The sequence below is a fragment of the Glycine max genome, chromosome 13, assembly GCF_000004515.6.
Source record: "Glycine max cultivar Williams 82 chromosome 13, Glycine_max_v4.0, whole genome shotgun sequence".
In the NCBI taxonomy this organism is placed as follows: Eukaryota; Viridiplantae; Streptophyta; class Magnoliopsida; order Fabales; family Fabaceae; genus Glycine; species Glycine max.
Genome location: NC_038249.2, coordinates 15,399,070 through 15,415,518, shown reverse-complemented (window position 1 = coordinate 15,415,518; position 16,449 = coordinate 15,399,070). Strand labels below are relative to the sequence as shown.

The 16,449-nt window shown below is 30.5% G+C and overlaps 2 protein-coding genes across 2 annotated transcripts; both read right to left on the bottom strand.

Annotated features, from left to right (window-relative positions):
• Positions 1 to 3,340: 3,340 nt before the first annotated feature.
• LOC100776584 (probable serine/threonine-protein kinase PIX7) lies at positions 3,341 to 6,633 on the bottom strand. Its single transcript, XM_026124934.2, has 5 exons — positions 6,582 to 6,633; positions 5,059 to 5,384; positions 4,502 to 4,637; positions 3,560 to 3,696; positions 3,341 to 3,469 (listed from the first exon to the last, which is right to left on the bottom strand). The coding sequence occupies exons 1-5, from the start codon at positions 6,631 to 6,633 to the stop codon at positions 3,341 to 3,343; spliced, it is 780 nt and encodes a 259-aa protein (XP_025980719.2).
• A 4,590-nt stretch (positions 6,634 to 11,223) lies between these two features.
• Positions 11,224 to 14,478, bottom strand: LOC100790803 (homeobox-leucine zipper protein HAT7). Its single transcript, XM_003543716.5, has 3 exons — positions 13,967 to 14,478; positions 12,903 to 13,312; positions 11,224 to 11,791 (listed from the first exon to the last, which is right to left on the bottom strand). The coding sequence occupies exons 1-3, from the start codon at positions 14,094 to 14,096 to the stop codon at positions 11,456 to 11,458; spliced, it is 876 nt and encodes a 291-aa protein (XP_003543764.1). The 5' UTR covers positions 14,097 to 14,478; the 3' UTR covers positions 11,224 to 11,455.
• Positions 14,479 to 16,449: the final 1,971 nt, after the last annotated feature.

Sequence of the window (16,449 nt, the reverse complement as noted above, 5' to 3'; positions counted from 1 at the left end):
GTGATTGATGATTGAAAAATGTGATTGATGAATGACAAAGTGATGAAATAGTGTGAGATATGCTAAGTAAATTATATTTGGCTACTATATGTTGTGTTGTTTCTCTCTAGTAGTTAGAAATATGATAACTCACTCCCGATTTGCTGTTTGTGTTTGGATCCTGTGATGATCTTGAACTTTGTGTTCGGAGGAGTAGATGAATAGGTGGATGACTATGAAGAATCTCATGCTAGAGGACACGGGAACACCACGCTCTGATAGGATGTGACATTAGTATATAGATTCTATATTAATTGTATGAAACTTAGATGGCCTTCTTTGAGTCGAGATGACTTTATTATTTATTTGGACAAGTTTGAATATGATGTAGAAGAAAGTGAATGTGAGCCTTTTACCCATTTGAAAGGCTTGTATTTAAAAATGTTTTAAAAATACTTTTAATTAATATTTGAATTTTTATTCCTTTATTAATATATATGTGAGGGGTAGAGGGTGTTACACACTGAAAATAGCAGTTAGTTTATCCCATACTTTACATCACTGCTTATGATCCTTATCCCATTTTTTACTACAAAATCTACATAGTCCCTTTGCAATTCGTTCACTAATGTGCTTTCTAGAGTTGAGATTTGTGGATGATACCTTAGAATCTATTGTAAGTGTTGAAACTGTAGGATTCTGAGATTGACTTTGTTGTAAGGTGGTGATTGGATAACTTTTAGTTTGTGGAGATGTAGAAGACCAAGATCTTGTATATCTGACTTGAGATTCAGAACTTACGAATTTTGCTAGTGAGAATTTCTTTGCCATTTCTTAAAGGACCTCCTCTTGTAATCTTGCAATTCGTATAGCTTCTTGAATTGTCTTTGGCCTATGAACCCTTACTGATCTCTCAAGCTCAGGGGTTAAACCAGAGAGAAAGAAACTTAATGCTAAGTTTTCTGTAATTGATACTCAAGCTAACAATGTGTCAAAGTTTTCCAGGTAATCGATCAAAGGGCTATTTTGCTTTAATCTTGCAATTTCGCTATTGGATCATTGAATGCACCCGTATCGAATTTGCTTCCAGCATCGTGAATGATTTGTTGCCAAGAATTCCCTCTGTTATTGTTGTTCTGCATGTAATGCCTTTGCTACGCAAAGGCTTTACCATCCATCGGTAGTAATAACAAATGACTTCTTTGTTCTTCAAGGGTACCCTCCAATTCAAAAAATTATTCTGCTTTTGCTTTCCAATCTCGAAAGTTGGAGCCATCAAAGGACGAAGATGGAATCTGCGCTCTATCAGCTATTGGAAGAACCGTTTCCAGAGTTTCACTATGATGATCTTTGTTGTTCGTGATTTTCTTGCCGGCGTTCATCACTGCGATTGCCACTATGAGGCTTTCGATCAATTTCTGCACCATTTTCAACGTTTTCTACATTGATTCTTGATGATCAGAGAGGTTCTTCTCATAGAATTCCATGCGAGTCTCGAGTTCCTTCGTGGTCACCATCATCATGGAGCTAATCTGATACCAAATGTGACAATTGAGAATAAAATTATCCAATTGAGCCCTTACTCACTCTCTACTACTCTCAAGGCACAAAAGGAACAATTCAGAATTTTATTCATAAATGAATGAGAATGTACATAAGGACGTTTATTTATATCCTCTTATTCTCCTCTTAATTCAGATTTTCCTCTAATTAGTGTTACTTCTATTTTAAGCAACCTATCCCTTACTTTTTTTGTTTTTGACATCTAATAACTAATTATTTTTCTTAAAATAAAAAGACAACTAACTTGCTAATCAAGCCTATAATTTCACTTATTACACTGTGAGATTATAACTTCTCTTAAGGGGGTTGTTTGGAAACTCGTAAAAGCTTCTCTTAACATGTGCTGAACGTCTATTCCTCTACCATTTTCGTGAAAATGTCAGACTTTTGTGCAAGAGTTGCAGAACAAAGTGACAAAGAGAAAGAGAGATCGTCAATGATGCATGCTGGTGTACCCAACTACATCAGGCCTTTCTCATGCCACTGTTGTGGCCTTGGAATTGTATCATTGCCTCGTCGGGATTTCATTTTGATGCTTATTTATGGTGTAGTTTCATTTTCGTTTTTGTTATTTATCTTCTGGGTTGCACCCAAAAAAATTATCTTAAAAATGTATTTTTTTTATAAATTATTAATTTTATAAATATGAATGAATATAAAGTAGAGATACCAGGATCGCATGCACCTATGTAAATTTGGGTGGGACAGTACCATGTATAATAGTAGTCTTTATAGTCACATTTTAAAGAAAGTATCCATATATCCTAGATCAATCACAAGAGTGGCAACTCTAGCATATATTTCATTTCTTATATAAGGACTTGTACAATCGTTTATTTTGTGACCATTGGTTACTAGCAGATTAGCATAGGTGATTGACAATTAGACAGGAACACGAGTTATAGAGAATTTGGGTAATACTAGTGATTGAACTGTTACTTGTGGTGGTCTGAAATCTTGAAAATGATACACTTAAGCATAGTCTTTGTTGATTGATATATTTTCTGACTTAAATTTTCAACTTTATTATTTGTCAAATGATAAACTTAAGCAACGAAAACACGTTTTTAGTGATGTTGGGACTATTTTAGGAAAAAAGAATTCGGAATATTAAGTCTTGGTTAATTTAGACACTTTTTTTATGTTTTCAATTATTTACTTTTTCTCCTTATGTCTCCCTTCCGGAATTTCTTTCTTGATAACTTCTTATCTTCTTTTGGGTTAAAAAACTTGTATGCTCATTCTCTTATTCTCCTAATTTGCAATTTGATCCAAAAATAAAGAGGATTGCAATTCTCCTTATTCTTTGAGCCATATAATGTGATAAGAAAACACAAACAGAAAGAAGAAAAATTCTATTTTACCCTATAACAAGTTTGGGAGTTTTGGTGTAGTTGGTTTTTGAACTAATAGTTGTATGAGTTTCCATTTAATGAAATCATGTCATTTTTTTTGCTATTTAGTATGGAAACTTAGATTTTATGCATTTAATGACCCAAAAACTAATTGTAATACCAACCCCTTACAATGATCGAGTACTTACCGTGGCAACTCTCTAATCTGATACTTTTTGTAAACAAATTCTTATCTCTTTTAAGAAAATTAGCCGATGACTTTATCTTAAAGTAGAATATCATATGTTCATAGATCCTAATGGATTGACTTCATTTAAGATTTATCATGGTAACAAACGAATTATACATGGCCCGGACTAGGTATTTTCATAAAGCTTGTGATTGTATATGCTACACATAAATAGAAACATTTGGTTGAACAAAATGAGGTGTTTGAGAGTATACTAACCTGTCATCACATACTCAGGGGCTGCATAACCTTGTGTTCCCATTACTTCAGTGGAAACGTGACTTTTATCTCCCACTGGAGCATCTTGCGCAAGCCCAAAGTCAGAAAGTTTTGCATTGTAGTCCTAAAACAGAATGATGTTAAGATGCAGGTAAAGGTGTTTATCTGTTGAAAGTTAGCATAGTAAGCAATGAAACAATATTCAAGTTATTACCTTATCCAATAGGACATTAGATGTCTTGAAATCTCGAAATATTACCGGCCTTGAAGCTTCCTCATGCAAAAATGCAAGGGCATTAGCAGCACCAATTGCAATCTTAATTCTGATAGGCCATGTAAGGTGCTTAGTTCCTACTAATACATGGAAATATTACTTGTTAATTTAACGATATATGTCTAGCATATACATATTAATTAACCTAGTTGTTAAGCTAAAAGGTTTGGAAATCCACACCAAAAGAAAATTAAAGGTACATGTGACCTTATCATAAAGGTGAATTCATATGGGATTGTTTCATTGTGTTCATTGAATGAGGACAATATGACAAGGTAATACGAAATTAAATGAAGCACCTATATAATTCAATCCCCTGATTGCATCAGAATCTTTATATTAAGAAATATCAGTAGAATAACAAATTAAAACATCTTCCATATTTAAGGTCAAAGGCCTTAGGAATACATTTACATTTGATTTGAAATCTTCCATTGTATACAAAGCCTATTCAAAATATCATACATTGTTCAGAAATCTTCCATCAGTTTTCTTTTTACAATCATGCACATAGTTTGTATACATTTTGCCACATGATGAAATTACAAGAATATTCAAAGGCTCACAACAAATATGTCTAAACTAGTTAATTGTGAATGCCATTTATTGTTATGCCTACTAAATCAAGATGAAAGACTTTCACCATGCACTACTTATAGGCAACAATGATATTGTAATTTTTGTGAGATTGAAACAATGGAGAAATAAAAGGACGGGATTATTTACAATTAAAAAAAATGTCATTTGAGTAATTTAAAATAAAAAATGACAATAAAAATCTTCAAACCACACAACACTATAAAAAAATTAACTAAATAATGAATTTACTGATATATTCTAATAAAAATTTCTACGAAACAATAAGTTGAATTTAGGACATACTCTTGAACAAATGTTTGTCTAAGCTTGCTCGACACATATACTCATATACTAGCAACCTTTTGTCATCCTTGATGCAATAGCCAATCAATCTAACCAGATTTGGATGATGGAGCTCACTAAGATAATTTATTTCAGTCTGCCATGCATGAAACAATGAAGAGATTCAATATATATGTATATGTATGTATAATGAGCAATATATACAAAGTTATGTAAATCATAATACTTTGTACCAAAATAGTAATGAGCAAAATTAAACACTAACACCTTCCATGGTATCTTGAGATTGTGTAAGCTACTCTTGCCTTTTTAACATTTACTATATTTCCCTTAGAGGACACACATTGTGTTATGTGTCTTTTTGTGAAATAAGGGTGACATTGTAATGTATTTAAGACAATTAAAAGGGATTACTAGAGGAGTTAGAAAGACAAGACATTGTGTGCAATCTTAAGAAATAATAGGATGTGTCAATGTAATTTGCTTAAAAAATGGTGGAAATTAAATAAATAGTTAAAAGATAAAGAAATACAATCAGGGTTAGAATGGTCACATACAAGCCATTCCTTGTGACCCTGAAATCCATTTGGGTTAAGAGTCTTCACTGCTACTGGAATTCCCATTCTAGGTCGTGCTGCAAAGTTTCCATGCTCATTGACCCAACCTTTCAACACAGTTCCAAACCCTCCCTCACCAAGAACATTCTTAGACTCAAAATTTCTGGTTGCCAACTTCAGATCATTAAAGGTAAATCTTCGAAGGGAAGACGCTTCAATTATTTTCTGGTTTAAGTTGGTGGATAAGGATCCTTTTGACCTTTTGGTGGATGAGGTTCTTTGAGTATCTGATTGGTGTGTAACCATATCATTTGTAACATTTCTTCCTGTTGATTTATATGGAAAATATAAGATGACAAAGCAAATTTAACGAACATAAAATGTATAAAGCAACAAAGAAAATCCTAAGTTGCCTGTTTTGTAACATATATACATAAATATGTTTGCAAAGAAAAAGTGTTCAGTTAATTTTATTTCACAAGTAATTCTATTAAGATAAGCGTATAGTACATATGTAGATTTGATTGATCATATTTCAACAAAGGATTCAGCTTTTGCATTGTTTTCTTGAAAGAACTTTTGAAAATAAAATATTTTTAAAACTTCATAATTCTCATCTTTTATGTTTCAACTTTTCATTGTTTTCCTTTTCTGGTTAGATATCTAATACGTTTTTTTAGTTTTATTTATGTTCTCGCTAAAGAAATATATAACCTGAAGGATAGAATGTTTATATATATATATATATAAAATCCCAAACGGACATAACATATGATTGACTAATTAATATAGATTTTGATTTAAGGTAAATGGAAACGAGAAAGGTGGAGCAAAGAATAAGATGAGAAAGGGGATGAGAGAGAGAGAAATAAAAGAGAGATAAATAGTAAATATAATTAAAATATAATGTAATAACAAATAAAAAATAATACTATTTTCTCTTTAAAATAAGTGTCATTATAGGTAATTTTTTATAGACAAAAAAGAAATTAATAAACAAATGATGATGAAGGAGAATAACGATTTTATAAAATTAACCTTACTAAATTGATAAAAAGGAATGATATTAATATTATATTTAAAAACTAAAAGTGACATTATTAGGAATATTGGTGAAAAATAGATGTTATATTGAAAAAATAAATATGTCACTTATTTTGAGATAATTTTTTCTTTCAAATATAACACTTATTTTAGGACTTAGAGAGTATCAAATAGACATTTTACTGATGAATATCGGGTTCAATGGCATAAGGAAACATGCACAAGATTGTCACCTTGTGACTTCTATATCAATCCATTAATGTATGAATTACAAAATTTCATATAAGTGTTGATTAAAAAAGATTTTTAATTGAAACAAGAAATCAGCGTAATTCTAAGAATGGTGAGAAAGGGTAGAATAAGTATACCATTAGCTTGGTTGCTTTTTTCGTTGGAGTCTTCACCTTTTGAACCTAAAAGCATACAGCATAGTAAAATCCTAAATTTCTTCCAGAATCTTCGGCCTTATTCATAGGTACCTTGAATAACATCGATGTTTCTCCCTCCCTTAGATCTGTCCATGCTCTCCATATTTTTAATTCTGAACCCTAAAGCATTTGAGATATACACATTTCAGCATAAAATTCTTAAAAACGAAAACAAAAAAGATAAGTGATATCTAGCAACACAATTTGTAGGTGCTTGTGTGAAACAATCTTAATATACTTCAGTGCTTAAATATTTTATATGTGAGTCAATGTTAATTTGTACCTATAATAATAATAATAATAATAATAATAATAATAATAATAATAATAATAATAATAATAATAGGGTGATGAAAACTAATGTTAAAAGATTATCTGTGGGAACCATTACTAAGTAAAGTTTTTCATGTTGCTGGGTTGGAGAGATGATTTAAGTTGTAAACAGTAAAAATAAATGATGGTAATATTGAGACTGTTTAGAGAGTAAAAACAAAAGTTGCATAGATAACATAATCTTTTAAACACAATCTTTATTATTGGATACAATTTATTAAAAATTAAGAAATTATGAGTATCACACCTTATTTAAGGCATCTAAATTTTAATTAACGGTAGAAAATATGTTAAAAAGAAGCAGTAAAGGAAGCTGAAACCATGTACACACTCGTCAAAACTCCAAATTCTCAAGCAAATTAAACCAGGAAAATTAATAAATGTTGGCATAAGTTCAGAATTGTAGAAGCAGTAAAAACAATAAATATTTTGGGAAGCAAGAGAGCTTCATCATGAAACCAGCCATAAACTAAACCATTTCAACAGACCCCACATGGTGAAATCGGATTTTGCAACATGTTGATAAAAAGGAAACAAACATGCACACAAAGCTAGAAAAGGACACATCAGAGTTTGTGCTTGTTTACAAAAATAAAGGGAAAGTTAACAAGTGAAAGCTATGGTGAATATTAGAAATGGGTAGAGTTCCGTATATATTGAGGTAAGTAGCAAGTGATTGACTAGCATTACCACACTCTCATTGTCGTGGCAAGAGATGACCAATAACATGTGTCACTTACTCAATGAAAACACCGATTTTCAAAAGAGAGAGATTGACTAGCATTATGCATGAAAAGTAGAAGAGGCACTTGAGGTAACGAAAATAATCAATGAATGTCCTTAGAGAGAACAAATTAAAATTTAAAAAATCATTAAAAAGAACTTAAACAGGTGGTTTTGATTTTTGAACACTGAAACATATTAATTAAGCATGGAATTCTATTAATAATTTAATAAGTTTTGGATAGTTTAACTTGAATTTGTATATATTTTTTATTTGTTCAGTTAATTTAATAATATAATATTTTTATATACTAATAAATTTATGAGGAGAAGATGCATGGTTCCATAGCCCATGACAGAAAAAGTATTTCAACTCAAAGAGCATATAAAGGTAAAAAAAAAAAATAATATCAAACTGAGTTTAATACAGATATACTAAGGATGTTCATGGGTAGAGTTGGATTCGATTTCTTCAAATCCATTATCCAATCCAATAAAAAAATAATTTGGATTGGATCCATGAGATATGGTGAATTTGTGTAATTTTTCTATCAAGTGTGAACCGTTCTACTCCGATCAGCGGTGAGTTGATTGGATCAATCGATGTTCAAAAATTAAAAAATATTTTACAATTTAAATTAAAATTAAAAAATTTCTCTTATTGGTTTTAAATGGCATTTTGATATAACTTTTGAATTGTTATGGCCAAATTTGGAAAGGTGGGTGAGTGCAACTTGTTAGTTCCACTACAAGGAAAGAACCAAATAATCATATGTCTACCGTCATTAACAAAACAAGTGACATAAAAAAATGACAGAGATGATGAAAAGCAAACTAAGTACTCACCCAAGATTGAAGAGGAAGAAAGGAATGCTTTTGCATGGAGATTTGTTTGTGTCAAGAAAGGAAAACAAGAAAATAAGGAAACTAAAGAATCCTAGATGAGAATGGAAAAGTATTGAGATTTGTTTGTGTTGTGTAGTCATATAGTATAATGTAATTTAATGCGTGTGATTTTTCTCAATTTTAGATTTTTATAAAACATATACAAATAATAAATTAAAGTTAAAGAGAAGTTACTTTAATAAATTTTATTAGAAAAAAATAATAAAATAATGTCAAAAAGTTTGAGCGTTACGAATCAATCGGAAAAGAATCACCAAAAGCAAAATGGTCAACACAACATATAAAAAAAGTATAAGAAATATTAGATGCATTAAAGACACTTGTAAAATCACTTTAAAATTTATTTGGCTTTGATCTTGATTCCTCGTATTTAAGGTGCGTGCGAGAGATGATTTCAAATTACTTGTAGATATTGAGGAATATACTTATCAGAGAAATACTAACCACATTTTTTAACATAGTTATTTAAAAATGAGCCTTATCAAAATTTATTTGGCTTTGAATTCTTTGTGCGTTAATTTGTTGGTAACTTCAACTCATCAAAGCCTCTAGTATTTATAGGTCATCTTTAACAAGTTTCTGTTGTCTTTAAACAAATTGATTTCTTCATTGAAGGATTATGTTTGAAGAAGCATCCATTAAAGCATTTAATACTTGTATTAAATGTACGTCCTCTACATGTTGGAAAACTACTCTCTTTAACATTCTTGAAGCATACTTTAACAGAAAAACTATGTACTTTTACTTAGAGCAAGTTTGTAAAAACACCTGTAGCAGGGCATGACTTTTGAGATGTTTGAGCTCTTACTTCTTAGGATTTCAAGATATCATATGAAGAATATTTTTAAGACAATTCATGCAAAATAAATCTCAGACATAAAATATTAAATGAAATCTTAAATATTTTATTAGAATTTAACATTTATCTACTTTTAATTAAAATTATTGGAGGTCTTAATTCATCTTATGACTCAATAATCCTTTCTGTAGTAAAGAAATTATTATATTTCATATCAACAACCAACTATACCATGAATCGATCCCACATGACGCCAACATCGTGCATCATTCAAGCATACATATATATGAAATTATATTGAAAATTAAAACACAATTGAAGATATTTTACACGTGACACAATTTTTCAAGCAGGTATCATCTTATTTACAAGTAACAAAAATATACAATATATAGCGAGAATAATAGAATTGATAGGTAAGTAGAAAAATAGTGTGATAGTAAATATTAGTAAAAAGAGTATCATATTATTTGTACACACAAAAAATCAAATTTTCACTACACAGGAATTCACGTTCTCACCCTTAGTCCATGGAATCAAATCAATACATAAACAAAATGAGTATGAGAAATTCATTTTCCTAGAAATATAACATGTTTGAGAATCTTTTTTTATTACATTCTAATTTTAATAAACACGGAAAAACATATTTCTATCTTTTTATTTACAAGAATCCCACTGTAAAACAAACGTCCACTTTTTTCAAATCAATAATTGAAACTGAAAATGTGTTCATGAAAATAGTAAAAAATACCAATACTTTAGATCCACATATATACATAAACTTCTCCAAAGGGTAGATTTGTAACTTCAGCAAAAATTGGGAAGCAACATGTCTTACTTTATACAATGCCAGAGTTACAGTTATTTACAACTACAATAAAATAATTTGATTGCAGCTGCTTCTAGCAATAATAATTAAGTCATCTCCTGCATGTATTAATTTGTTTTGATACTGAATTAATTAATTTTTAGCAGCACTACTCTATGAAATGTTTATTCTATTAGGAGTCTACTCTTTTTTAAGATAGACAGCTACTATAAGAAACTTAGGATACAGAGTTAAGAGAGAGAGAAAGAAATCAAAGGCTTTTACTTTTGGTTTGGCAGTAGGTCACATGGATCTTCTTTAGGATTCAGAGTGAAGTAGTTTCGTTTGTCAGATTAAAATTGGCAAAGGTTATATATACTTACAGTGAAATTTCAACATCATCACTAACATTATAGTAACTTTTTTTTTTATTATTGTAACTTTATAGAAACATTTTCTTCTTTTTAATTCCCTACCACCTCTTTAGCTTCATCACTCTTCTTGAACTGTGTGCAAACTCATCAGAAATCCTACTTCCCCCAACCCCACTACTACTACTACTACTCTTTGTAAACTCCCAGCTAGATTTGGCTCTTTCTTTCAACCCATATAAAACGACATGCCCTCACTCACTAAAGTCAGCCATGCCCCCTTTTCATTAGCTGACCTTTTCTCCAAAACACCTTTTTCCATGCAATTTTCGGATGACACGATGTCATGATTCCAAAGCAGCAACATGAAATTAAAAAATATACATGTGTGAATAAAGAATGCAAACAGAGAATCCTATTTTTATCCGTGGCCCCATACTACGTGCTAGAGCTGGAAATCCACTTACGGGCACGTACATATATATTAACTATATAGTATATAATATTTTATTTCAACCTAGAAAAAAAATAGAATTTATTTTGCATAACACACTAAAGTGCAATTCAATAGGAAAGAAGTTGCAACCAATCAGGCTTGGATCTGATCAATTAGACTAATTCTTTATGATGTGAGGAATCAAGATTTAAATTGCTTTTAAGAAAATTGTATTTTGAATGTGATTGTATTTGAAAGAAGATATTTATGGAGAGAAAGAAAAAGGAAAGAAGAAGTTGCACTACTACTCAAAGTCCACCAACTCCTGATGATCATGACTTAAGTAAATGTGTTCAAACTTTTTATACATCAATCTACATCATAAACATAAATTTGGAAAAACTGGTAGGGAAAAAAGAAGAAAAAAGAGAAGGTTGAGCTATAAGCCTAATCAATGAACTTTTTAATTACTTTTCATAACTTTTCTTCAACCTCAAATCATTTTATAGTGTCCAAAATCAACAATTTTGGGTTTTTTTTTATTGATTAATGAAACTGGTGTTGCTGATGATCAGGCCAGGGCCAAAAATTCTGCTGCTCATCAATGTTGTGGAACATGTTGCAGAAGCTCTCATCTTGGAGATCTGATCTTGATGAGCATTGGAGGAGTTGAGTTATGCTTGTGGGCTTAAGGGAAGTTGGTAAAAGGGTTTTTCCATTCAGAGAAGAAGACACAGGACTATTCATCACTGGTGTTCTTGAGAGATCCAAATTGATTTCTGAACTGTTGTTGCTGCCATTGCTCCAAGAACCCTCAGTTTCTTTCTTGAGGCTAATTACTGTTCCGGTTTCACTGCAGTCCCTACTTTTTAGAGTTTGTAACTGCAAACACAACAACACCACACAGTGGAAAGTGTAAAACCAAAACTGTTTTTGTTAATGTGTTTCAACCACAGCTTTTCTGGTTCCATGTGAAGGATATCTAATGCAACCTTTTGTCTTTTTTCATAGCTTGCTAGCAACGTGGAATAGTTATAGCACAGAGTTTTCAATGGAAAAAGGAAAGCAAAGATTACTATTAATTCCCAGTTCTCGGTTCTGACACTGTCACACTGACACTTCCCAAGAATGATCAACTCACAATCAACAAAAAGTTAATGAAGGAATCAATTTCTTTAAAATTGGTCACTAAACACATGTGGGATCATCATTACTCAATCAATGATACGGAGTTTTCTTACTAAATAACGAGAAGCACCAAAACTCAGAATAAAATAAAAGAAAAAGGAATCCTCCTATAATTAAAGATATATAAAAGCCTATGTCTCTTGAAACACGAAAATATCAATCAAGTTCATTGTTAAGGGAAAAGGAAGAGCACTAAAACAAATAAGAACATTCAGAAAATATTGCTAACCATAATCCAGTAAATAAAACTATGGTGGAAAAAAATGAAAAAAAAATCGTTGAATAACAAAAGTACTTCATTCAAGATTCAATTTTAATTCAACAAAAGACATTTGGATGTTGGAGTCACGTCAAACTCTATTAATTGGATATTTTGAATCAAGATCAGGATTCAAATGGTACCAAAATTAATCCCTCGAGATCTGAAAAATTCCAACTTCTCATTTCTCCAAAACCATTAATTATTTAGCACGACCCAAAAAAGGAACCTTATCCCTACAAATAAGGTTGATTTCAAGATTCCACAAGCAATGACTGGACACAAGACATGTTTCTAGTATTATTAAAAAGAATAAAACTTAGATGCAGTTCTTTAGATTTATTTCGTATTATTTTTCAATCACAATTAAAGTTTCACTTTCACTGCAGTAACTTCAACAGTAAACTATTATTATTCAGATTACCAAGAGAAAACTCCAATTCTGATAGAACAACGATATATAAAAACATCTAAAGAACTGCATCTAATTGTATATTGTGTTTTAATTTAGCTACACATGGTACCATAAATTAATAAAATTATTACCTCTGCATGTAGTTTCTGGTTCTGAGCCTTGAGGGAGTCATTATCAGCCTTAACAGCTTCAAACAGTTTCTTGAGAACTTCATACTCCTTCTCAAGCTGCTTGGTCTTCCACCTAGCTCTTCTGTTCTGGAACCATATGGAGATCTGCCTTGGCTGAAGTCCCAGGGCCTTGGCCAGCTGCATTTTCCTCTCGGGCTCGAGCTTGTTCCCGAGCTCGAAGCTCTTCTCGAGACCCTTCACCTGCTCCTGACTCAGCCTCTTCTTCTTCTCCCCTAGGAGCTGAGATCCCTCGTCCGATAACTCGTCGTCACCGTGCACCTCATCGCACTTGTTCTTGTGGTTGTTCTTCTCTATGCTGGAAAACGACATTGAACGCTTCATCATAAAACCTCCTGCACCTGCCCCACCACCTGAAATGAAATCATAGTAATGATACAAAGATATCCACATCTGTTATTTTAAACACCTCATTCACACCTTTTATTTCTCATTATCTCTCTCTTTTTCTATCACATCATACATCTTATCCTTTATTAGGAGTGTCCATTAATATTTTTTCAATATGCCTTCTTCCTTTATCTTGTATTCTTAAAAAAACAATTACTTTTTTTTTATCAGATGTCCCATATTATTTTTACAAAAGAATAATCATTTCCGGGCTAATATTATTTTCAAGATTTCAAGAAATATCCACAACTATGAGTTCAACCTCAACGAAAGAGTTAAGGATCTTTTACTACAATTATCAAGCACCGCAATAACACTGTGATCTCAATTTAGAATCTTGATTACTATATATACATCAAGGTTTCAAATTGTGGTTGTTACCACAGTTTCGTTGCGATTCATGATATTACAGATAAAAACAGTTGATGCAATAGCGTAGAGTGTAAAAAAAAAAAAAAAAACTTTGATGTTATGTCTGAATTCACTGTTACAAACTGGTTTTTAAAGACCTTGACATGCATGGAAAAAATAGTAACTATGAATTGACTTGGAATTACACTTGAAGAGAGGAATGATGGTGAGTGTGTTTTGTTGTGTGTGAGTGTGTGTGTTCTCACCTTGAAAGTGATGAGGTGGGAAAGAGGGGAAGGCGTTGAGGGATGTTGAAGTTGAACGCAGATGGAGCTGGTGGGGGTCATGATCTTCATGGGTTTGGAACATGAAAGTGTGAGAAGGAGGGAAAGCCATGGTAGAAGGAAAGGAAGAAGAAGAGGGAGTTATTCTTGTGGACTTTTGGTAGTAGTAGTGAAGATGATGTTATCATTCATTCATGCAAGGTTTTTGGAGGGTCGCTCACTAATGAAAATTGAAGACTCACTCTTCTCTTTCTCTTTTCTTTCACTACTTTGTGTATGTGTGTTTGTTTGTGATGCAGCGATTTAATTAGGAGGGTGGTGGTGGCGAAAACAGGAGTTTGGCTCTCACTCTCATGGTGACAGAGTTTTCAGAAAGAGGGGATGGTGCTGATGATAGGTATGCAGACCGAAAGACAGCGATTTTTAGGTTGAGAGACAGACAGCGGAGAGAGAAAAATAAATAATAATAATAATAATCATAATAGGTGCAATGCAAATTATGTAATCGTAGTAGTATCATCAAATTCCATATATTACACCTTTCATGGACCCATCCCTATTCTCTCTCACTCTCTTGTTTATGTATGTACAAAGTCTACATCGATGGCAATTATGCGGTTATACATAAATAGTACACATTCTATTCATTTACTTAATTAATTTAAATTATTTATTCTAATTTCATGACTAAATTTTTTTCTCTCTTATATATATATATTATATATATATATATGAAGAATTTTGTATATACAATTAATTTATACATATATATATATATATATATATATATATATATATATATATATATATTACTATATATAAAGAGTTATAAAAAGAATGCGAGATAAAATGAAAGGTACGATTAAAAGAAATATAGGGAGGAGCTACTTACATTTTGAGGGGGGCACCCCCAAATTTTAGAAGTTTCTTTCTTTTTGGTAATGTAAAAAGTTTCTTTGATGTATATTTAAAAACTTAATAATTTTAAGTTAATTATAGTTTTGATTTTCCTATTATGATTAATGTGTGATTTTTTTATCTTCAAGTGATTCTTTGGTTTGAATTTAGCTTTTAACTTTTTTGACTAACAGTATAAAAAACTTTCTATCAATTTTTTTTACAGGGCATGTTTATTTTCTACGGAAAGTAATTTTATTTAAGTCTAATATAAATATTATAGACTATGAAATTTTTTCTGAGTACATACCCAAAATTTAAAATTAAGATTATTAGTTTAGCTAAAAAAATCTCAAACCAATTGATTCACGTGATTTCTAATTCTATCAATTTTCCTCTAGTTAAAACTCTGAAAAATTATTTTCTTTTCAAATTCTATATAAGTAAATTGGTTAGACTATTTAAAACACTCTGTAACTTAAAGCTCGTTGATTAAATATTATTGAAAAGTTAAACCTAATTAAACATAATTATATATTTGATATGAACTTTGTGTGTGCTTTGAGTATTAAGAAGTCAAATAACAGTATATTATTTTTTTAAATATTAATAATTATAACAATTAAAAAATAGAAAGATTAAATTTGAGAAGAAAAAAAAAAGAAATAAAAATCACATGTTAGTCATTGTTAATCAAAAAATAAAATTAAGTTTACTTTTAATATAATTACTTCTTAATAATATTTTATATGTTTTTCTATTTAAACTAATTAAATATGTCTAGTTCTACCACTGTGGAGAGAGATGAAAAATAGTATGGTAAAATTAGTGTTCTACGAACATACACACACAAATATATATATATATAATATTTTAACGTGTGATATAATATTTAAAATATAAATAATACTTTTAATTTTAAAATATATTCATAGATGTGTAAATTATTTAAAATTTGGTAATAGAATTATTAAGACAAGCTCAATTTAAAAATAAAGTGATATAATGAAGTGTTAAGTATTAATTCATTTTTTAAAAAACCTTAAATTTTGTAAGTATAATTAAATTAGTTAAATTTATTTTTTTAAAAAAATCTCTTAAAAATAATTTTAGAAAATATGACACTTATACTGATTAATTATATATATGTATTTAGATGCCGGTGCGTGTGTGCATGGCTGCTGATTTTTATATACCCATAACTTCAATATAGAGATGCACAGAAAATTCCTAGATGTGTGATCTGTAACACAAATTTTATTTTCAAAACTTTAATCTGAAAAAAATTGTTCAAATTATAATGATTCGCAAATGTTTATTTTATATATATATACAGATATGACTGCTGATCTTTGTAACCTTTAACATACAAGATTCATAGATGTGTCATGTGTGATCGATAGCACACATTTCCCCAATATTTTTAAGGTGAATATTTTATTCAAAATATGATAAAGCACATATATTTCTCTCTTTTTCAAAATTTATATGTATATATTGCGATAGAGATAAGTTCAAGTTCACAAAAACATGTTACATATAAGAAAAACGTCACATAAAAAAGGAAA

Coding starts and splice junctions, on each gene's coding strand:
- LOC100776584 (XM_026124934.2), bottom strand. CDS start 6,633: ATGGAGAGCATGGACAGATCTAAGGGAGGGAGAAACATCGATGTTATT. Junction 4,638..5,058: donor AGGGTCACAAGGAATGGCTT/GTATGTGACCAT, acceptor CATGCATGGCAG/ACTGAAATAAATTATCTTAG. Junction 3,697..4,501: donor AGACAAACATTTGTTCAAGA/GTATGTCCTAAA, acceptor ATGTATTAGTAG/GAACTAAGCACCTTACATGG.
- LOC100790803 (XM_003543716.5), bottom strand. CDS start 14,096: ATGGCTTTCCCTCCTTCTCACACTTTCATGTTCCAAACCCATGAAGAT. Junction 13,313..13,966: donor CCCACCTCATCACTTTCAAG/GTGAGAACACAC, acceptor ATTTCATTTCAG/GTGGTGGGGCAGGTGCAGGA. Junction 11,792..12,902: donor ACCAGAAACTACATGCAGAG/GTAATAATTTTA, acceptor TTGTGTTTGCAG/TTACAAACTCTAAAAAGTAG.